Source organism: Panulirus ornatus, chromosome 66 (genome assembly GCF_036320965.1).
Source record: "Panulirus ornatus isolate Po-2019 chromosome 66, ASM3632096v1, whole genome shotgun sequence".
Taxonomy (NCBI): domain Eukaryota; kingdom Metazoa; phylum Arthropoda; class Malacostraca; order Decapoda; family Palinuridae; genus Panulirus; species Panulirus ornatus.
The window spans coordinates 17,100,778-17,125,060 of NC_092289.1; the positions used below are offsets into that span (position 1 = coordinate 17,100,778).

General features: G+C 45.1%; 1 protein-coding gene across 1 annotated transcript in view; it reads left to right on the forward strand.

Moving 5' to 3' along the window:
• Positions 1-24,283, forward strand: part of LOC139746688 (uncharacterized) — a 682,159-nt gene that overhangs the window by 465,725 nt on the left and 192,151 nt on the right. Inside the window, 5 exon segments of the mRNA XM_071658129.1 lie at positions 8,740-11,155; positions 11,949-12,138; positions 15,508-15,596; positions 19,466-19,584; positions 20,409-20,696. Of these exon segments, the coding sequence (XP_071514230.1) occupies positions 8,740-11,155; positions 11,949-12,138; positions 15,508-15,596; positions 19,466-19,584; positions 20,409-20,696 (3,102 nt within the window).

Sequence of the window (24,283 nt, forward strand, 5' to 3'; positions counted from 1 at the left end):
ACAGGTGCGGGCTAGGGGTGGTGTATGACAGGTGTGGACTAGGGGTGGTGTATGACAGGTGTATGATGGTTGTGGTCTAGTCAGATATGTGTGTGTGTGTGTGTGTGTGTGCGTGTAACGACGGAACGACCCTCCCCCCTCGAGCACAGCGACGGAACGACCCTCTGGTATGATGGTCTAACCTTTGACCCCATGACCCTTGGTGGTGACATTAGCTGGCCACGCCCCTCGGTTGGTGACCTCGTCGTACCATCATTTTCGTGTTCATCAACAATGAAGTAGGAATGTGGTGGCCAGTTTATATACCTATCACAGGGCCTCCTTAGCGTCGTACTGGTAGTGCCTTGGGACCCGCCACGACCGTGAGTAAGGGCGTCGCATTACCGGAATCTAGATCGAGAGCAAGGGTAAGCACAATAGCGTCTGCATGGAATTGGCCCCACAGAGCAACGAAAAAGGCTGGATGCCCATTTTTTTTTTTAAAAGCCTCTTACCCATACGTCGAACCCACGAAGGCCAAAGGGTTTATTGGAGAGAGAGAGAGAGAGAGAGAGAGAGAGAGAGAGAGAGAGAGAGAGAGAGAGAGAGAGAGAGAGAGAGACTGACTTTGGAGGAATGGAAAAGTATCTTATATATTTTCTCTCCTCTTCTCGAGACCCGGTGTGAGGGACGAGTCACCGCACCAGAGGAACACGTGTTGTGGATCGATCCCCGCCACAGGTCTGGAGTTGAAAACACACACACACACACACACACACACACACACACACACACTTGGAGGAGGGAGGGAGGGAGGCAGAGGAGGCAGGGTCGCTGCCGCAAGCAGCTGTGTTGACATTAGCGGGCCTCCTCCGCGCTACTCCACAACCGCTCTCATTCATGTCTCCCCCCGTCGCCATTCACGACGGCAGCTAGACGCTTCGGGAGCTCCCTCCCCGCCTCGCGCATGAAGCATTATCATATCTCCTGAAAAAACGTGTTAAGTGGAAAGAGAAAGATGTGAACTGGCGGCACGCAGTCACTTTGTGGGCCAGCCCCACACACACACACACACACACACAGACACCAAAACATCCTCACGTTACAGGGAGAAAGGACAGTGGAGTCGGTGTATGATTACTCCTCCTCCCTGTACAACCCCAGTCTTTCAGCAGTGCCACCTCCCTCCCTCCCTCACGCACGTCACACCAAGACATGAGTGAGTTTACATCGCCAAGTGTGTGTGGAGAGAGAGAGAGGGAGAGGAAAATGGGTAATTAGAGCACTTGGATTAAGACAGGCTTGTGTGCGATGGTTTGTTACAGCCGCCCCCCAACCACACACACCCACACACACCGCCGTGGGCTATCGCAGATGCAGTCGTATCGCTCATGATATACTCTGATTCGATCGGCGATTTTGTTGGAGTTTTTTTTTTTTACTGGTCAGCGCGTCTCGCTTGGGGTCGAGTTACGTCCCAAGGAAGAAGAAAAATGCGATGAAAGATAAATGATTCGTGTATGACGTATGATGGATTGTGTCTGGACTTAATCTGTCTTAACTCATGGGAGAAAACAGTACGATAAATCACGCTCTTTGTAGAAAGGATAATGCTTCGTTGTGCCCAAGGCGCAAGCAGAGATATTCATTGTTTAGGATGACGATCACAAAGCCGTAGTGTGTGTCCATACCGTAAAAAAGAAATGATATTTATAGAAACCAAAATGTCATGTGTACAATACGCACTGTGCTTGCCTCCGCCTACACCTCCTTCGCTATGTAATCGTCCCCCTGCCACAGCAACGCTCCGTGTCTCTGTAGAATCAGGCATACAAAGCCTTTGGGACGATGAGGATAGACGAGTGTTCGGGTGAGTGAGAGGTGCTGGATCGGAGGGGGAGCTCGTATTCTCCTGGGTGAGGCCAGCAACGTAGCATCGTGGTCGTGGTCTGTGGCTGGAGGGAGTCAGGGTCCTCAACCCGTCGCCGCCGCCACACACTTGACCAGGATGTATCTCGTGTGTGCAGGATGACACCATCGCACATTTAAAGATGAAGTACGGAGCTACAGCGCGCGTGTGTATAATTACCTTAATTGCACAGCGTGAGGGGAGAGTGTTCTACACTCGTGGGGCGGCCCGGCCCCCACATCTCATGCATGGACACAACCATCACGTTGCCTTTTAAAAACCCTTGTCAAAGAAACTGGCGGCGTTTATGCAGTCCATGTTCACTTCATTCCATACGTCCTCCACCATAGTACATCTCTGCTGCCTCTGTATCGCTAACGTCTACCCCAGCTTGTTACCATTGGCCTCTCGTTGCTCTGTCTCTGTGCCATTCTTATTAATAACGGGTCGCTATAGGCGTCGCCCGACACATGAAGAAGCGTTGAAGATTGCGATCAGGTCGCTCCTCCTCCCTCTACTCTCTCTCCTTACGGTGGACAGGTTTGTGGACCCGACGTCTCTCATGATAACCTCAGCTGCTCGTAATTCAGGTACCGTCCGTGCTGCTCTTTGAACCTTGTCATTCACGTCTTTGTCCCTCATTAGGTTTAGTTGACCCCAGTCCTGAGAGACTATATATATAATCCAAGATAGGTGTAGTGCGTTCTAGTGATACCTTCTTAAGACATTATCTAAGCCATATTGATGAATGCGATTCGTACATTTGCCAGTAAGCCATATTCTTGAATGCGATTCTTACATTTGCCAGCAGACACATTGCCTCCCTCACAGTTGTCCTCCTTCGTGTGCAGCTCTGGTGATAGGTTGAAGGACATGAGGCCATTTATTGACCTCACTCATACACGGATTCTTGTGGCATTTATCCCGTTTGGTTATGATGGCTGCCACCGAGGGGCCATACCTCCCTCTGTGTCTCATCCTCATACCCCTTTTGCATTTCATCCGTCATTTATCCTACCAGCTGTGCCCGAGTTGTGTGCAGGTCACGTCTCCACCCTTTAAACTTTAGGCAAAATCCTCGTCGTATTCGGTTCTCATGACCTCGGCATCATCAGCAAACATGGTGAAGTAAGAGCTTAGTCCAATGTGGGCAAGTCATTCGCTTGTGTTCGTCTTCTTGTGTGAGTGTGTATGATTAGATTCGCGTGTGTTCGTCTTCTTGTGTGAGTGTATATGATTAGATTCGCGTGTGTTTGTCTTCTTGAGCGAGTGTATATGTGACTGTTTTGTATGTATTTATATATATGGCTGAGCCGTGTATGATTACCTGTTCATGTGGGAAGTGAGTTCTACCAGCCACTCACTCACCAGGGGCGGTGGTGGTGGTGGTCGGTCGCCTTCAACACCAAAAACCGAATTTCTCTTCACACGTCTTCCCCAACCAGATTCTTGTCATGGCCTCCCGTGACCCCGGCACTGGTGTATATCTTGCGGGACTGCTCACCACACACACACACACACACACACACACACACACACACACACTAGCGGGTCTCTTGTCTCCTCCAGATTCGAACAAATATGTGGCCCTCAACCTCTCGTGTTGTGGCTCAGATGTCTTAATTGAGGCGCGAATCTTTTCGTTGCCCATCTCTGGCACAGGGTGACGGAGTGTGTGATAATTGCTGGTTGTGCTTGTGTATAAATGTCTGAGTGCACTTGTGTATACGTTGTGTGTGTGTGTGTGTGTGTGTGTGTGTGTGTGTGTGTGTGTGTGTCGTGGCCCTGCTAGCATAGTGCTTGGCAGATTGCGGTATTATAACCGTCCCATTTAGAGATGTGGAGGATTACATTGAATATCATCATCTCATGAGCTGGGTTTTTCGTCTCGTCATATTGACTTAGAGAAGATAAGGTAATTGTTTTTAAGTGTATCTTGCCTCCGTTTTCTGCGGGTGCTCTCTTTAATTTTTTTTTTGGGGGGGTGTGGTGAGCTGAGGAGGAGTCAGTGTGTGTGTGTGTGTGGTACTGTGGCACGTATGATCATAACGCGGAGGAGATGAAGTTGGGAAGGTAGACACCGGGAGTCGTTCGTTCGTTCGCTCCTCGCCCGGCTCCTTGAGTGAGGGGCGCGCCACACACGTCCCGCTCGCCCCACACACACACACGTCCCGCTCGCCCAACACACACACGTCCCGCTCGCCCCACACACACGTCCCGCTCGCCCCACACACACGTCCCGCTCGCCCCACACACACGTCCTGCTTGCCCCCCACACACGTCCCGCTCGCCCAACACACACGTCCCGCTCGCCCCACACACGTCCCACTTGCCCCATACACACGTCCCGCTCACCCCACACACACGTCCCGCTTGCCCCACACACACGTCCCGCTCGCCCCATACACACGTCCCGCTCACCCCACACACACGTCCCGCTCGCCCCACACACACGTCCCACTTGCCCCACACACACGTCCCGCTCACCCCACACACACACGTCCCGCTTGCCCCACACACACGTCTCGCTCACCCCACGCACACGTCCCGTTCGCCCCACGCGCACGTTTGATGGAGGATAAACTAGCTCACGTTCGTTTGATTTCAAAGGTGGACTGTCGTAACTATGTAGGGGGACGTCTGCCCGTCGTGTATATATTTTCATTTTCCTCGTAGAATGGTATTAATGAGCAGCCCAGGTAGAGTGGTGTGTGTGTGTTGTGTGTGTGTGTGTGTGTGTGTGTGGTTAGTAGTCCTTTGTGGTGGGAGAAAAGAGCTGTGAGTTTATATAGAGTCCCTTTTTTTGGGGGGGGCCGTCGTGCGGAGGCATGACCAGCCAGTCTTCGGCCGTCTGTGACCTTGTCGCCGCCGCCTCGACCCTGACCCCGGCCGGCGTCCCTGACCCCACCCACACCGCGCAGGAAGAAGACGTAAGAATATAGGTCGGGTCCGCCCGCCCGCGAGTGTGGGCGTAAGAATATGGGTCGGGTCCGCCCGCCCGCGAGTGTGGGCGTAAGAATATGGGTCGGGTCCGCCCGCCCGCGAGTGTGGGTGGGTGAGGGGAGGCAGGTCCGCCCGCGACCTCCGTAATCCACACCCTGCCATACCACCATACACGCCAACACCTTCCCACCCTCCTCGGACACACACACACACACACACACACACACACACACACACACACACACACACACACACACTACCTGTCACTCATTTCGAACCCCCGTCTCATGATGAGGGCTAATGAGTTTGACTCATTAAGAACCCCCTGACTCACTGTGGTACCGGTAGGCTTTAGAAGGTTAGGTTAGGTCAGAGACCAAACTAGCGACACTCGAGGGGTCGTAGGGTCGTCCTCAAGGATGGTAGGGTCGTCCTCGAAAAGTCGTGTATCATAAATCAAGGTCGTACTTTTCTCCTCGAGAGTCGTACCGCCCAGTATGTTTTTCCTTTATTTTTTGGACGTAACGAAGTGGCAGAACAAACTTAAATGATCGTTAAACTACCCGGAGTCCGACGCTTATCGTTGAGCGCCATAAAGACTAAATGAGGGATGAGTCTTCATTGAACCTAACGTTTGCAGGATAAATGAGGTAGAAGTCTTCATTGAACCTAACGTTTGCAGGGTAAATGAGGTAGAAGTCTTCATTGAACCTAACGTTTGCAGGGTTAATGAGGTAGGAGTCTTCGTTGAACCTAACGTTTGCTGGTTAAATGAGGTAGGAGTCTTTCATTGAACCTTACGTTTGCAGGACTCGTTAAGCGCGGTCATCGACGGAGCTTTGGGGGGAGAGAAGTCTCGTTCACCAACGCAATACCCTTTTGGGTTACCCGGAAACATAAGAGTGAAAACCTCAGAAGCCGAGTACTTTATTTTATGGGGGGGTTGGATGGCGGGCCATCATCCATCCATCCATCCACCAAGACCCGGGGGTCGGGTCGCCCCTTGGTGGGTTGTTCGTTGATGAGGTGGGACGTTCCAACCATCGGTCGTGTCGCAGACGAGGAGGGGCTCGAACCTCCTGAACACGGAAGATCATCGAAATAGGAGAGAGTAAATAGTAAAGATATATCTGTATCCAGACCTCTTCTTCAGGAGGGTGTTCTTCTTCGCCAAGACGTGCAGAGGTGTTGGTTTGGTTCCCGGTGGCGTGGAGGGGTCGTGGGCGAGGCGTGGAAACATGGGCGTGTAAGGGGCAACGCCAGAACCAAGGTTGGGCCTCGGGCCTCGAGCCCCGTGTCCCGCACCTTCGCTCTCCAGATCACAAATGGACGCGGGATCGTCTGACTGTTTTAGTTCTTTCACGTATCTCCCCCCTGATGATGTGATTATTACACGAAAGTGCACTTGGGAACTCATCGCGGGTCCGTTTCGGCTGCGGCGTCGCCCGGTATCTTCCCCCTGATGATGATGTGATTATTACACGAAAGTGCACTTGGGAACTCATCGCGGGTCCATTTCGGCTGCGGCGTCGCTCGGTATCTTCCCCCTGCTGATGATGTGATTATAACACGAAAGTGCACTTGGGAACTCATCGCGGGTCCATTTCGGCTGCGGCGTCGCCCGGTACCTTCCCCCTGCTGATGATGTGATTATTACACGAAAGTACACTTGGGAACTCATCGCGGATCCGTTTCGGCTGCGGCGTCACCCAACGGTGACGACGACCAACCACCTCTCTCCTCACCACGACAACACACTTGGTCGGTCACTGGCAACTGTTTTGCTTTTGGACGACCCAACACGTATCCATAGGTCCCCACGTCTATCCTGTACACACAGCCACCCACACTGCTACACCACCAGATACACTTTTCCTCTTTTTTTTCCCCCCCTTTTTTTTCTCTCTCTCCACTCGTTTGACTCCCACGGCCTTACCTTGTGCCTTATAAAGGCGCAGGTCTGCGCCCAACACCTGCGCGACCGCTCAGCCATTAACTCCTTAATAGACCCTCGTCTTTAGCATAGCGCCCAGTGGCCCGATTCCTTATATGTAAACGAGGGGGGAAAAAATATGTATTTATAAATGATACAGTTGTAGATTTTCATTTGTTTTTTATTTATAAATGATACAATTATAGATTTTCATTTGTTTTTTATGTATTTATGTTTTTTGATTTTCATTTGTTTTTTATTTATAAATGATACAATTATAGATTTTCATTTGTTTTTTATTTATTTATCTTTTTTGATTTTCATTTGTTTTTTATTTATAAATGATACAATTATAGATTTTCATTTGTTTTTTATGTATTTATCTTTTTTGATTTTCATTTGTTTTTTATTTATAAATGATACAATTATAGATTTTCACTTGTTTTTTATTTATCTTTTTTGATTTTCATTTGTTTTTTTTATTTACTTTCTTTTTCAACCGGGTTTATGTGTCCTGAAATATATTCGCTTCTTAAGTTGTTGAGAGCGAGGTGTGTAATCTAACGAGAGAGAGAGAGAGAGAGAGAGAGAGAGAGAGAGAGAGAGAGAGAGAGAGAGAGAGAAGTAAGCATAGGTTTTAAAGTGTATGAGCTATATATACATTGGTAGGCTTTATATGAATAGCTGCATTGTGGTCGCTATGTCTTAAGAATAAATGCCGAAAAACAAAAGTTTATTTTATTTAAATATTTTACTTTTTTTTGTTATTTTTTACATTTTTAAACCTCCAGCCTTATATGTCATATGTAGGAGGGGTCGATGTAGCTGTATGACCACGTGGGTTGGTTTAGCTTTATGATTTACGTGGGCTGGCATAGCTTTATGATCCACGTGGGTTGGTATAGCTTTATGATCTACCTGGGTTGGTATAGCTTTATGATCCACATGGGTTAGTATAGCTTTATGATCCACGTGGGTTGGCATAGCTTTATGATCCACGAGTGTTGATGGAGCTCTATAGCGACGAGTTTTAGTATAGCTTTACAGCCAGGTGGGTTGATATAGCTTTATAGCCACGTGGGTTGGTATAGCTTTATAGCCACGTGGGTTGGTATAGCTTTATAGCCACGTGGGTTGGTATAGCTTTATAGCCACGTGGGTTGGTATAGCTTTATAGCCAAGTGGGTTGGTATAGCTTTATAGCCACGTGGGTTGGTATAGCTTTATAGCCACGTGGGTTGGTATAGCTTTATAGCCACGTGGGTTGGTATAGCTTTATAGCCACGTGGGTTGGTATAGCTTTATAGCCACATGGGTTGGTATAGCTTTATAGCCACATGGGTTGGTATAGCTTTATAGCCACGTGGGTTGGTATAGCTGTATAGCTACGAGTGTTAGAATAGCTTTATATCTACGAGTGTTAGGATAGCTTTAAGTTTAGTTTTGTTGAATTATAGTGTAGATAGAACGATTGAACACTTTGTTCGTTAAATGATTTTGTTCGATAGGAGAACGGTTCAACGAATTACGTTAAGTAATTCGGAAAAAGTCATTATATTTATTGCTCTGTGTGTGTGTGTGTGTGTGTGTGTGATTACTAGTTGTGATAACCATTTGTGCGTTACGGAGAGAGAGAGAGAGAGAGAGAGAGAGAGAGAGAGAGAGAGAGAGAGAGAGAGAGAGAGAGTTGTACACTCGTCTCTTGTAATCTCTTATATACACACACATGCACATGCAGGGCCAGAAAAAGAACTTACACGAGTGTGGAGATGCGATTGTGGCGCAGTTGGTGAGTGCGATGAATGTAGGAATGATGTTAGCTTTGTGAATATTATGTGAACTGTGTTGTTTTGGCTTTCTCTGTACCTGTGATGGGCTCGGGTTACGGTCTGGACATTCACACCCTTTGCCGTGCAGCCATGCCTGGCGTGTGTTTCATGTGTGTTTCATGTGTGTTTTTCCTTTTATTTTCCAGAGGATACCCCGAGGCGGCGACGGCGTCGCGGTCCAGTATCGCCCGTGGGCGGCGGCAGCCTCCCTGCAGCGGGCGCGGAGCCCCTGAAGACGCCGGAGGTGGTGCGTCATGTGGTGTCGCGCCTCACGCCCCCAGCCAGCCCTCCCGCACAGCCCTCACCCCCGCCCTCACGTCGCCATCACTCCCCTCAGCCCACCACCGCCCCACCGCCCCACACCTTCCAGCCCATCCAGCCCGCCCTGCCCCAGGACTCCACGACCCACTCCGCGCCATCCACCCTCGAGTCCCGCTCGCGTTTCGCGCAAGATGGTGGCGGCGAGTCCCGCGCCGCTGACGGTCGGCGAGTGACCGGCGCGTCCGAGGACCGTCGGGAAGGCGAAGAAGGGAGCGTCCGGAAGGTGCCGCCCAAGTTGGCGCCGCTTCGGAAGCCCGACATTCCTGACGTACTGCGGCCGAAGGACACGACCGCCCTCGCCTCCCCAGGAGTGGTCAACACCCCGCCGAGTTCGAGGCCGTCCTCCGTCGTGATCGAGAAGCCGCCCCTCGCCCCCGAGGGGCTGCGGCCCGCCGCCTTGCGGTCTTCCCTGCGGAAGCCGACGGATACCGGCACTTGTTTTATGGCCGCTAGGAGGGAGAAGCGCGACGAGACGAAGCCCGAGAATATCTTCCGTGAGCTCCAGCAGCAACAGCGGCCCAGGAAGGGCGGCGACAGGCTCTCAAAGTCAGACATGAATCTGAAAATCGAATCCAGTTACTGCGGGAAACAGGGCGAGCCCCTGAACTCAGGGGGGTCGGACGTCGAGGCGTCCGCGGCCTCCTCGCCGACCATATCCACGTCAGGCGCGACGGTCAACTCTCCAGACGACCCGATGGGCAACCGCTTAGAAGCCCTGACGGCCCGCGCGCGAGAGACGATAGATCGGGTGGACCGCCTCGCTGAAGACAGCCCACCTCCTCCCCCGGAGACCAGCCCCCCTGAGGACAGCGCCGACAGCGTGGTGCACGAGTGCGAGGAGTACCTCACCGTCAACGCGAGTCGGAAAGAGTCGTCCTCCGGCGGCGGTGTGCAGCCGCGGGACGTCGGTGCCGCCGAGACCCGGGCCGAGAAGCTACAAGCCCCGACGACCATGAAGGGCGTCGTGTCCGACACGGGTCAGAAAAACTGGGTCGGGGGCTCTGAAGGACGTGGTAAAGAAAGTAAGCGGTTGGCTATGGAAAAAGAAATGAGCAGAGAGAAGCGCGATCCTAGCCAAGCAGCAGCACCGGAAAAATTCACTGCTGCCTCCGCAGTGCCTTCAGGGCCCCCGGACCACGGTGCCTCGACCAACGACGGCGTGAATCCGCCGCCTGAGGAGGAGGTGGTGCACGGCGTTCGGCAGGAGGGTTACGAAGATGAAGACTTGGGGTCTCCCGACTCTTCGCTGAGAAGAAGCCCTGAGCAGCGCGGAAGCAAACGGAGCTCGAGACGCTGCTCTCTAGATGGAGATACCCCGCGCACGAGCTCTCCTGACCCTCAGTCCATACTCAAGAGACGGTCCTCACGCGAAGACGTCGCCGTCGATCGTCCTACAACGCCGGAGCCACACAGCATACTCAAGCGCAAGACCAGCTCACGCACATCGAGTATCGATACGTTGGAGGGAGAACCAAGACCCATCCTGAAGAAGAAGAGTAGCGTGGAAGAGCTGGACCACTTCGAACCGAGACCCATCCTGAAGAAGAAGTCGTCCACTGACGATGAACTGGACGACAGACCCCGGTCAATCCTCAAAGGTGGGCGCAGCAGGGAGGACCTGGACCGTGCGGAAGGTGTCATATCGCCGAATCCAATCCTGAAGAGGTCGCCGCGTTGTGACAGTGAGGGAGAAGGTGAGTTGCGACCAATTCTCAAGAGGCGAGACACGACCGACGGCGTCAGGCTCAGACTTCACGTGTCCGATGGGGAAGATGTGGACGGCGATGTGCCGAGCGTGAGGGTGAGAAGTGACTCTGCCCCTGAGGCTGTGATTCGTATAAGAGGGCGCTCACCTCCTGCCCCATCAGCTACTCCCACACACGGGATATTGAAGAAACGTGGAGCACATTCGCCCGGCCGTTTAGATCAGATGGACAGTGAACTGGGAGCTATCCTTCGCTCCCGGCGATCAGTAGGTCCCGATGAAAATGACGCCGAGAACAGTACGCCAAATCGCCCCGTCAGCCCTTCCCTGGTGGCCTTGATCAGGAGAGAGGACTCGTGTGCTCGATCAGGCGAACGGCCACTAAGTGTGGCTGAGAGAGTCGCTGGTATGGAAGCTGCACGACAGGAACCTCCTCCCCATCAGCGCTCCCCAACTCCGACCCGAAGCCCTGGTGCCAGGCCCAAGGTCACGCCGTCCTTCCTTGAACGCCCTCCAACGCCTAATGACAGGGAGAGGTAGGTCGAGAAATGGTAATGCCAGACTGGTAGTACCGGCAGTAGTTATGACAGGGTATGCAGTTATTTAAAGAGTAAGGTGTGATTTAGTGTATAGTTTATTACATGATGTTTTTGTAAAGTACATCACATTTGACTCAAACTTTCAACAACTTTACAGATCAAAAAGTAACTTATGTAATTACCCATTTGTACAGTACCAGGAGGGAGTTTTTCCACACATGGGGCCCTATCTCTTGAACATTTTAATTAGTTCATATTCGATTGTTTACATATAATGCCACCTTGCAAGATTTACAAATTCATCATTAGTGCTACTAGAGATCTCGAAAATCAAATTATAGTTTTAGTAGGTAGCTAAAGTTTAACTGGTTAAGTTTTACTTTTTAGCCACAACTGCATTTTAAAATTAAAAAATCAGTATCTATCTTCAGCACCTAAATTACTTCAAAAATTGCTCTTTTTTGGTGTCTTTGCTTTCAGCTTGACAGCACTTTACCTTATTTAGCCAAAGTAATGTATTAGACAAAGTATATCCTTAGATACAATGGTAACACACTCATCTCAGTCAGAAAATGTCTGAATTGTACACACTACTTATTATGTAGTAGAAAGCAGAAATTTCATTAGTATAGATTAACTTAAAATGGTTTAGGAAAAAGAATGAAATCTGACACAACACCAGTTAGTAGAAAGGCATGAATTCCATTGTGCCATTACGAAATTATAAAGAAAATTTTCATTTGAAGAAAGAATTTGGTATTATCAGTAAAGTGTGATATGTACTTTCCAGGGATAATAGAAGAAACAGTGCCTTTGGCCTGGTAGCGGATCCCTCGCCCGGTGACAGTGTAGAAGCCATCAATGAAGCTTTCTTGGACCGTCCAGTAGTTGAAGCTTACAACAATGCCATGTCTCCTGGCTGTGACACCACCCCAGACACCCCTTCATCAGTATCACAAAAAGCTGCCTTCTTTGCACAAGTAAGGACATTAGGTTATGCAGTGTTCAATTTTCATTTCGCTGAATTCAGGCATACCTCATGTGGAATTTGTGTGTTCATGGCTGGATCCTAACACTTTTCATGCAGTACCCAACTGTTCTCAAACTCTGATAGACACCACAGTATGGATATATATCAGAGCACAATGTACTTTGTATTGATAATCAGGGTCTTAGGCAGTTAAGTGTATATTGTTCTTGCCTCGTGCAAGTTACTCACATTTTCGTGTCACTGTGTGTTGTATCTTGCATCTTTTTTCATTGAATTCTTTACTTGTAACATTGTTTTGTACATCCTTACAGTGAGTTTCATCTTTAGGTACACCCTAGATAATCATTCATCTTTTTCAAGATAGAAACTGGGATTGATTTTTTCACAGCTTGTCGTTGCTCATGATTGTGTATCTATCATATGATTTTGAAAAATGTCTGTGAGTTGGTTTGGTGAAAAACTCCTGTTCCTCTTCCTTTCCCTTTTCATTCTGCATCCAAATCTCACTTCATGTGAGCCAAATTTATCTTCGATCTTTTTATTTTGTACAGTGTAAATGGAACACTTCTAGATAATATAGTGTACTGTTTATCATGTTTTTTAGAATAATTGTATGCATTTCTCATTGTCAGATTTGGAAAGTTTATTTTGATTTCAATAAAGCTCTTTTTGAGCCTACCTTTTAGTGGTTTATTCTTGGACAAATGTTGCCTGTTTGGTTGCTGGGTTAAGAGGGTATGAGGCAGGCTTATATAGTTCGCTTGTAGGTTTAATTTTGTGAACTACTTTGGGTTTCATTTGCTACCTGCTGGTTTGTGACTGTGGTCTGTGATTGGCCTCCATACATAAAAGATTTTTTTTTATCCCAGTCCATAACAAGGTATATGACTATTGGTGTCCCTAACTTGCCTTGTTAGAGCTGGATAGGAGTCTCTCTGAGTTCGATACCTACTTTCCATCATAGTTCATCATAACATTGTCTTTAGCTTGGTAGTCTAGGTCTAACATGAGCAATGTGTTGTATGAAGCCAGAATTTTATGTGAACGTACTCAGAGGTGTTCCCTGCCAGGAGAAAATCCCAGTTTGATCGTACTTTTGTTGTGCACTCTTCATTGCATAAAAGATCTTAAAAAAAGTGTTTTTTTTTTTTTCTTGCAGAGTATGTTTGTATTATGCAGTATTGGAGAAAATACCCTAAAACATATGTACTTTGTTCTGTGTAGATGTGTGAGTGCACTGAGTAGACTGGGAAGGGCCTGGGCCGACAGCATGGATGCTCTTTATCTATGGAGGAATCATTTTTTTTCACCTTTCCTTTTAGCCCGTGTTGTTTGATGGATAAGCAGAAAGACCAGGCAGGGGAGGTATAGATGAGTTTGGTAAGAATGAAAGGTGTGTCAGTGTTTTTGAAGTTGGGTGCAGAGAGTCTAAGTGTTTGAGTTGTTGGAGAATGTAGAGACTGTTGATGAAAGATTTGATGATGGTACTGAAGGGTTCCTTCCACCTTGATTTATCATCTGAAATGGCACTTTAAAGCATGGTGGACTGAATAATCAGGAGGAGGCTGGGGCCTAGGAAGGCAGTTTAGATAAGGTTGATCTTGGTCAAAAGCAAGACTGACTTGCATGACTGTGACCTTGGTTTGCTTGTGGTTGAGGATGACATGGTTGACTGCAGTCCAGTTCGGGAGGCTATCAGCCCTTTCAGTCCTAAGCTTGGTTTGTTTTTGCTTTCTCCCTGGCCTTCTTTCTTTCAAGAAAATATAGAAAACATATGACTCTATAGAATGATTCAACATAATGTCAGTAGACAAACTTATCACAAAAGAAAGTTGACAACTTTCCTTAGCAGCTCAAATCCTTTTAAATTTCCTTAGATTTACATCAGTTTGTGTGCCTGGTTGTGAACCAATTTCTGTTAGTAAATGTCATCATGGGGCCAAAATAAAACTTCATGATGATCATCATCACATCACATCACTGTGTATCACTGCTTTCCATCAAAGTTTCATCTTTTTTTTCTTACCATGTCACTGCACGTTTATGTTTGTTGCTATCAGATGCATGTTCTGATAAACATTCTTTCACTGTGAACTTTGAAGGGTAACTGATAGTTGTGAAATTTCTGAGAGTGAATTATGACTGCTGGTGTCATATGGTATCAGTATATGGCTCAGAGGCACTCCAGAATATTTGAAATAGGGTGGTGAGCATCAGCCCATATATCATATGTGTTTAGGACTCTGGTTCTGTGTGTATTAGATATGTGTGTAGGACTGAAAGAGTCAAAGGTCTTCTTGACGTTGATGCAGTCAAGAGAGCTGTTGACAATGCTGATAGAAAGGGTAGAGTCATCTACATACTTTTATCAGCTGCATCCATGAGGGTATTACATGGAAGGATGATTGATTGATTTCACCACTACTGGTGATCTCTGCCGCTATTGTGTACCCCTGTGCTCATTTCATCAATGTTAATGCAAAAGGATTGCAGAAACTCCAAAGGGTGTTTGTCAGACCTTGGTACTGAGATAGTTATAACATAAGTTGTTATGAACCTATGTTCAGTGCTGAAGCTTACAGTCTTCCCATATAGTAAACTCATCAACTAGGTGCAAAAAAATGGATACAATCACAAAATTTCAGCAATATTATTGAGGTATTAACAATAAGGTGTTGTGCCATTTCTTGTAGTTTGTCTGGATGTATCCCTAAAGGTGATGTTTTCATGTCATTTAAGACACAGTGTTTTAATGTGTCCTTATCTCTGTCCACAAACTTTACAGTTCATATGATATGCATCTCCAGGAGTACTTACAGCCAATCATGGATCTAGCAGTGACGTCTTGTAGTATACTAATCTTATTGATTTCTCTATCCAAATGTTTTGAGACACTTTATTTTGATGGAAAATGGATCTACTAGGGTCTCATCTTAGTGGCCTTTGTGGTGTCACCTGTGAGGAACTGAAAAGTGATGGCCCTCTGGAAGTGTACATTAGCAGTGATTTTTCTGAAATCATTATGTATTGAAAATTAACTAAATTTTCTTTAGTATTCTTTTTAAGATACAAATTAGGTTCATATTTATCTTACTTGTGTCACCTCAGGTGAGTGACAAGGTGTAGAAAAAATTGTGTGTTTTTGATATAATGGTAATTGAAATACTACTCTTAACATGGAGGTTTTTTCTCTTATTACCAAATCTCTTAAGCTGAGGTAGACACTGATGAAATAAATAATTTTATGTATAATGAGCTGGCTAAATGCCTCATTATTTTTGAAAAGGATAATCTTCTCTTTAGGGGCATGTCCATGGTATACACTATTATCTTAACTGTACAATATGGACTTTTTCAGTTGGAGCGTGAGAAAGCCCTATCTGAGAGCACTCCTGCCGTTCCTAGTCGTAGTACCCGTTTCAGTAGCAGGAGAGACCGTGGATCTAGGTAGATACATATTCAAATTTTATATATGTGTGTGTGTTTGTGTGTGTATGTCGAGAGAGAAAAAGAATGCTGCCATTTCCTGCATCAGCAAGTAGTGCTAGGATCAGATGAAGAAAGGGTCTCATTCACTCACACCGATTCTCTAGCTGTCAAGTTTAATGCAACGAAGCTGGAGTCTTATATGCACAACCAGGTCCTGCAGACCTTTCCTTGGCTTCCCCAGCTACTTCATATGCCCTTGTCCAGTCCACTGACAATACATCACCCCCTGTATGCCACTTCGCTTCAGTTCTTTTTATCCTATGCATGCCTTTCACTGTCCTATATGTTCAGTCTCCAAGCACTCAGAATCGTATTCACTCAAGCTTTCCATCTCCAGTTTAGTCTCCCCTATATCATTGTCTCCTTTGCTTCTGACACATATATTTTCCTGTCAATGCCTCTTCACTCATTCTCTCCGTTCATTCAAACCATTTCACTATACCCTCCTCAGCTCTTTCAGCCATACTCTTCTTATACCATACCTCTCTCTCTCTCTCTCATTACTTACTCGGTCAACCCTCCTCACACCAAATATCCTCAGACATTTCATTTCCAACACATTCACCCTCTTCCTTACATTTTCATCTTTAGTCCATGCCATGCATCCATACAACACTGTTGGGACTACTGTACCTTCAAACATACTCATTTTCACCTTCCCAAATGATGACCTATCTTTCCACACATTCCTTTGTGCTCTTAGAACCTTTATCCCATCACCCACCGTGTGACCCACCTCAGCTTCCATGGTTTCATTTACCACCATGTCCACTCCCAGGTATGTGAAACCCTTCACTTCCTTCATATTTTCTGCACTCATAATTGCACCCATCTAACCTTTCTCCTTGCACTACTAAGCCTAATAAACTTGCATTTAATCACAATTACTACCAAATTTCTCCTTTAACACACCTTCCCAAACTCAGACTCCAACTTTTGCAGCGTCACATTCAAATCTGCTGCCTGCACTGTCATCAGTAAACAACATCATACTCACCTCCCAGGCCCTCTGCACCCAACAAACTGCCCCTCTCTCCAAGGCCCTTACATTTACATCCCTTACCTATCCATCCATAAACAAATTAAACAGTCATGGTGACACCACACATTCTTACTATTGACCCACACTCACCTGTAACCACCCCCTCTCTCTACTCACACACATCTTGATAGAAACTCCTTACCACTTCATTTAATAGCTTTCCTTCCACATCATATATTCATGAAACCTTCCTCAAAGCATCTCTATCAACCCTATCATGTTTCTCTGGATCCATAAATGCCACTTACAAATCTTTGTTTCTAAGTACATATCACATACATTCTTCAAAGCAAGCAAACAGTTGATCATCATCCTCTACCACTCCTAAAACCACATTGTTCTTCCCCATTCTGATGCTCTGTGCATGCCACTACCCTCTCAATCACCACTTTTCCTTCCAACTCACCAGATGCATTCTATTTGTCTATATCTCAGAAGCCCATCAGAAACTCGACAAACTTATACATCTTTGATTAGAACACTCACCTTTGTCGCTCATACCTTTATACAGCGGTACTAAATATGCATTCTGCCTAGTCTCAGGCACCTCACCATAATCCATACATACATTGAGAATGATAACTAATCAATTAACAACACAGTCACCTTCTTTCTTAAGAAACTGAACTGCAGTCCCATCCTCTCTAGCTGCCTTGCTACATTTTACCTTACATAAAGCTTTCAACACCTCCTTGCACCAAACAGCTTGCCCTGACTCTTTCACTTTACAAATCCCCCCAACCTTAAATACCTTAGATCTGTCACCCTATCATCAAACACATTCAGCAGTCCTCCAGAGTACTCACTCTGTCTCCTCTTCACCTTATCTTTCTCTTGTACATTAACTAATCACTTGCACTTGCTTCCTCGTGAATGAGGCCCTTACACCTCTCCTTCCCTTTTGCTAGAAAATTGACTTCCTCATCCTACCACATGCTACCCTTTCTAACGTGTCCTCCTTCCAACCTGTGCATGTTACACACTTCCCTTGCACTTGTAAGCAGTGCTTTCCTAAATATCTCCCATACCTCACCCGCTCACCTGATTTCACTTATTCTCACCATTTGCCATTCTACATTCTATATCTCTTGGTATCTCTTTACGCTAGGCTGTTTTCCAAGCTCACCCACTTCCACCACCCTTGGGTTCCCACAGGTATCATTTTCTCATTTCCTAAAGTATGTAAAGACCTTCACCCTCACCTTCACCAAATCATAATCAGACATCCCACCAGGCCCTTCTCAGGATATTCATACTTAGGAGTCTCTTCTTTGCATACTTGTCATTTAGCACACAATCCAGTAATGCCCACCCATGTGTACTTATGTATGTCTGTCATTTTAAACCTAGTATTTCCAGTTACTCTTCCTTTTCCAGCATGCTACTCCTCAAGCTGCTTAACATTTTCATTTGCAGCACTGTTTACCCCATGCCCCTCAGTAATACTCTCAACTGCCTCATTACCTACACTTGGTACACCATGGCCACTAGTTATACTTTCAACTACCTCGTTACCTGCTCTTGCGGTGAAATCACCCACCACTAACACTCAATCCTTTGCATCAAAACTGCTGACACAATCACTCAGCTCTGATCAAACTGCTCACCCTTCTTCATTAATCGTCTCATTTACAGGTGCATAAACACTAATGATGACCCACCTCTCACAATCCACTCATTTTTACCCACATCAGTCTGAGGCTTAATTCCTTACATTCTCTCACTTATTTCCACAATACCTCCTTCAGCAGCAGTCCTTAGCTACTGCCTTCACACTAACCTCTGACTTTACCTTTAAGACATTCCAAAACTAATACGTTGTTCTACTCATAGTTAGAACATCCAGGTTTCTCTCTCCAAACATACCACCTATCTCTCTCCACTCTTCTTGGTTACATCCACATATATTGATATCTTAGTTAGAGCCTTCAAGGAAAATGAGTACTCCTTGCTCGGCTCTTTCTTCTGTTTCAGCTTTTAGAATGTATACACATGGTGAATGTTCTTCAGAAACTAAATTGTCATGCAATTTGATTATTATTGATATTTTGTCCATTTTGATATACTGCATGTTTGTCAATATTGTTGTAGTGGTGTTTAAACGAATGATAGTATATTGAACTGTTTTCCTAGTGAAGTAATAAGTTTTCATGTCATTTCCTAGATTTGAGCAGATAGCGAACTTCTTTGAAATGTAAGACAACAGTATTTTTTTGTGCAGTTACAGTAGATATTTTAAAGTAGTCATATCCAGTACTGTATTTTCCTTATGGCACTCACTAGGTGATATTGAATTAGCAGTGTTCTTTACTTTCACTGGTATCAGTACATAGTAGAGAATACAACTGTGTAACATAAGGCTCTGTGAGAAAGCAAGTCACACTCGTTCCTGGGCTTCTGCCACTATCATATCACAAAAATAGATGCTTTCACATGCATTCATTAGTTGTTGCACGTGTTTCAATGCACATGTAATGAGTTTATTGTAGTACTTTGTGTATGCTTAAAGGTATTCAGAATTTAATTGCTTGTTTTGGTAATTGTTCCAGTCACACAAAGCATATCAGACATTTTTGGGTTATATTTTTTATTGTTATTACTGAATATTGTGAAATGGATATAAGTTAGAAATCAAATACCACCAGAAGTGAGAAAACAGTCAGAGTATATTTCATGATGGAGTTGCATCACCTTTCTAAAATTTCATTAATATGTGATTCAAGTTCCATGCTATTAGATTTTTATCAAGAAGTGTTTTCCCTAATACTTCCATACTGTCTGGCAGGCATGCAACACAGCCTGTAACAGATGATGAGGTGAGTCAAGCAGCTAGGCTAGCTGATGCCTCAGACTCTGCCTCAGCCTCCCATGACTCAGACTCCACACCTCAACGGAGAGACTCACGTAAGTATTGTTGAAATACATCCGAGGCTTGATGTGTTGGAAAGAAATGTGACAATTTCTTATGCTTCTGAATAAGTAGATTGTGCCATTTTGCACAAATAAAGTAGAACTATAAGTAAGGAGATGTCACACTTTCACACCAACCCACATGCTCTAGGTGTAATGGTCATCAATGATCATTGAAAAGCTTGTGATCTGACTGCATGTGCATGCATTGTCATAGGCCGCCGGGCAAACACTAGCCACAGTGCTATGCCACGGCCGCTAACACTAGCCATAATGTCATGATTTACTGACAGAATGAAGCTGATGTCACTGGCTGATACCACTGTGCACTCAAAGGCACATTATATGATTTTAAACTTATCATATCCTATATGGTTTAGAATTTCTCCATATATTTACAATTTTTTCAGTTCAAAATTGTTCTGCATAGTTATGACACTTGTCTAAAATGATTACTAAAAAGAAAAGTGTATCAGAACAACTGTTGCATGTTTCTTTGGTCTTGTATGATTTTGAACACTAGCACACATTTCACAAACGTAGATGTAACTTATATTAAACAGATTAATTTGACCATAAATTGGATCAAAGCCAAAAGTAAAGGCAGGAAACAATAATTGCTCCTAACTTTTAGAGAATGGCTTTAACATCAGTGTGGTTCATGTGGTCATTCCCAGAATAGCCACTGTCATGTTTCAATGAATCGTGTTGCTGAAAAGCCTTGTATCTGCCTAACCCAACCTTGATGTTAACTTGCCTATCCCCGTGTCCCTTGACCTGTCATGGCCTGATCTGAACTTCTGTGCTCCACTAACCAGTGCCATGGAAGAGTGGCACACATGGAGACTCTAGTATCAGTCACAACAGCATAAACAAGAATGGCAGCAGTAACAGTGTGGGTGCCCGTGTGGCCCTTTGGACAAAGAGGCTGGAGGAGGAGCGTTCAGCAGCTCCACCTCTTGATGGTGCTCAGGCCATACGACGTCGTTCCCGTTCTGCACGCTTCAAGACACAGCCGGTGACAATGGAGGAGGTGGCCCATGCACATGCTCTTAACAGCCAGGCCGTCAGCACCCCCACAGGAACCCCTGAGGAACAGGAAATAGGTACTAACAAGCACCCACCCCTCACCCCCAACAAGATAGAATGGTTGCTTTTGATACATATTCTACCTGTGTTTTGAAACAGCATTTGAATTATCCCTTAAAACTGAAGTCCTTTCCACTTAACATTTACAGATAATAACATTGGTCCTTGTTTAAGAATGATCTCAAGTACTGTTTCAAAATAGAACGTAGAATTGCATGTTAAAGATTTTGAGCATTATTATGCATGGTAATCATAGTTAACCGTAATACTTTAATGAAATTGACTGAACATGTACACTCTTTAATTTTCACTGACATTTTGTTCAACATTTGTGTAATGACAGTGCATCATGTGAGTGCATGAACCAACTAGTTTCTGAAAGTTGTTTGATTCATAATCAAGAATATATGATTTTCATTTGAGTTTCTGTGTCAAGTTTGGCCAGAAATTTTTGGTTGCTCATTTAGTAAGTACAGACAGTACTTATATCCTTATATCATCTGTGGTTTCACTATACAGGTATCCCCAGCTTCATGGCAACTCTTTTACCAGAATTTTGCTGCATCAGAACTTTTAAACTTGAAAACTAGTACATTTACTAAGAGGCTAAAACTTAATGTAATGGGATTATGAATTTCTGATTTATGAATTTCTGTCTACCTGCATAAAACTGGAAAAGAAATTTATAAGGTTTTGTTTGGTTAGTAATGAAAGAAATAGCAAAAGAAACCAATAGCCCAGTAAACTTCATTATTGTCATTACTGTAGCCCAATTCCAGTTTGATGGGTTGAATCAGGTAAATAAAACATCACTTAAACACATTTTAAACCAATGCCCACTGAAAGAGTGAGGCAGATGATCCTACTGCCCTTATCTCCTTCTCCCAATGTCACATTTCTCCGCAAAACCTGCATTAGCATTGCTAGCCACAGTCTGTGGTAGGTGTTGAAAATGTCATCATTGTTTAAATTTTTTTTACCTATTTTAATTGCGTATTTGTATTGTTAGAGTATAAAAGAATTATCACAATGTCATTTGTGTCTTTTTGAACAAGGTTTTCAAAACAGAATTCTGTTGTGTCTTTGGGCTAAAATTTTTGCTGTAGGAACACATCTCCAATCAAATGATGGGGGCTTAAGGGGAAATGGGTTTCACTAACTGGAATTTTGGGAAGATATCCAATTCATCAAGCAGGGGGGATACCTGTGGTGAACTTATGAATATTCCGTGATTCGTAGAATTGACCACAGTCATTTGAAAGAATGTATGAAATCTCTGCAGATTTCATGTAGCAATGAAAATAAATTGCATGTCTGTAGGATAGGATACTCAGTCATTTATTCAAAACACTCCTCATTATATTGTAACGTACAGTACCATATTTTCCTTGATATCTAGAAGTTGTACATAGTAGTACCTATGGTGTGAGGTGGTTTGATCGAGTAAGTAATGAAAGGGTAAGAGAGATGTGTGGTAACAAAAAGTGTGGTTGAGAGAGCAGAAGAAGGTGTTTTGAAATGGTTTGGTCACATGGAGAGAATGAGTGAGGAAAGATTGACAAAGAGGATATATGTGTCAGAGGTGGAGGGAACAAGAGAAGTGGGAGACCGAATTGGAGGTAGAAAGATGAAGTGAAAAAGATTCTGAGTGATCGGGGCCTGAACATGCAGGAGGGTGAAAAGTGTGCAAGGAATACAGTGAATTGGAACGATGTGGTATACCGGGGTTGACGTGCTGTCAGTGGATTGAACCAGGGCGTGTGAAGCGTCTGGGGTAAACCATGGAAAGTTTTGTGGGGCCTGGATGTGGAAAGGAAGCTGTGGTTTCGATGCATTATACATGACAGCTAGAGACTGAGTGTGAACGAATGTGGCCTTTGTTGTCTTTTCCTAGTGCTACCTCGCGCACATGCAGGGGGAGGGGGTTTTCATTTCATGTGTGGCGGGGTGGCGACGGGAATGAATAAGGGCAGACAGTATGAATTATGTACATGTGTATATATGTGTATGTCTGTGTGTGTGTATATATGTATATGTTAAGATGTATAGGTATGTTTATGTGCATGTGTGGACATGTATGTATATACATGTGTACGTTGGTTTGTGCCATTCTTTTGTCTGTTTCCTTGCACTACCTCACTAACGCGGGAGACAGCGACAGAGTATAATAAATAAATATATGTATGTGTGTGTGTGTGTGCCTGTGTGTGTTTGTGTAGGCTACACCTGCAAAGGGTTACACTGCGAATGAAAAGTCATCTTTAGTGAGGCATAATCATTAGGGGTTAGGCTTTTTAAAGAACATTTCACTCCAAAGGAGTCTATATTTCCCCACTACTGAAAGTAGTGCAGCCTTAGGCTTCAGGAGCATTTAGAAAGGTCATGGGTACTTTTAGGACTTTCATAAAGATTGGTCCTGAATAAATAGATGTATGTATTTATGGCATTCCCAGACTCTGCCTTCTTGTGGTTACTCAGCAAGTGAAAAGTTACCTTTAGCAAGTCTTGGATCATTGTTAGTGTGGTAGCGCTACAGACAGATGAAGAATTGGTTTCATTCACTCATAGCCACTCTCAAGCTTTCAGGTATAATTCACCAAAACCAGATCCCCCTATTCCCAACCAACCCTCTGACTGCTTCATATGCCTTGGGTTCAACCCTTTGTCAGTCATTATTATTATAAAACCCCAAAACCCCTCTTCTAGAGGCTGTTACAACTCCAGTCCTATGTTGCAATCAGTGCCAGGGAAAAATGGAATCCTTTGGAATATAAATATTGATTGTGCTTCAGTGGTACAACCTCGCCAATGGTGACTTTTCATTGTGGTGTAACCACAGATGTCTGCTAATGCCTATTGTGCTCATACATATAAACATATATATATATATATATATATATATATGTATATGTATATTATTGATTTTACATAACCCCTGGACCCTTTCTTAGGGACTCCTACAGCTTCAAAGCTGTGTTACAGCCAGTAGCTGGAGAGCGTGAACTCCATTGGAGTGAGAGACTATTTGACGCTTACTGCTTGCACTGTCATTTCTTACATGATTGATCCATCTGGCTTTACATATTATTGTTAATTATTTCATTCCATCACACCCCCTCCTGTTCAGAGCCCAAGACTTGCATCTACAGAACACAATTGGAACTAAAATACCTTCAGACATTCATAGCCTTACCTCTAGAAACATTGACCTCACCTTCCACATGCTCTTCTGTGCATCCAGGACCTTTGCCCCTTCTCTCACACTCACTTTAGCTCCGATGGTTCTGTTTGCTGCTATGTCCACTCCTAGTTGTCAAAACCACATTAACTTAAAACTTCCTCTTGTCACACATGCTCCCCCAGACTTTTCCATCAACTTATTGAGTTTCTCAAGTCTGCTTTGAGGGCTATTTTAGCTGGGTACAGGAACTGACTCACCTTCTAGGCCCTCCCATCCCCAGCAAACTCTAGACTCACTCTCTCAAAGACATTAGCATTCACCTCTCCTAACCTCCCGCTTCATGAACGGGTAGAATAGTCATGGCAACATCACAGACCCCTGATGCAGACTTGCCTCTACTAGGGAAATATCACCCTTCTTTCA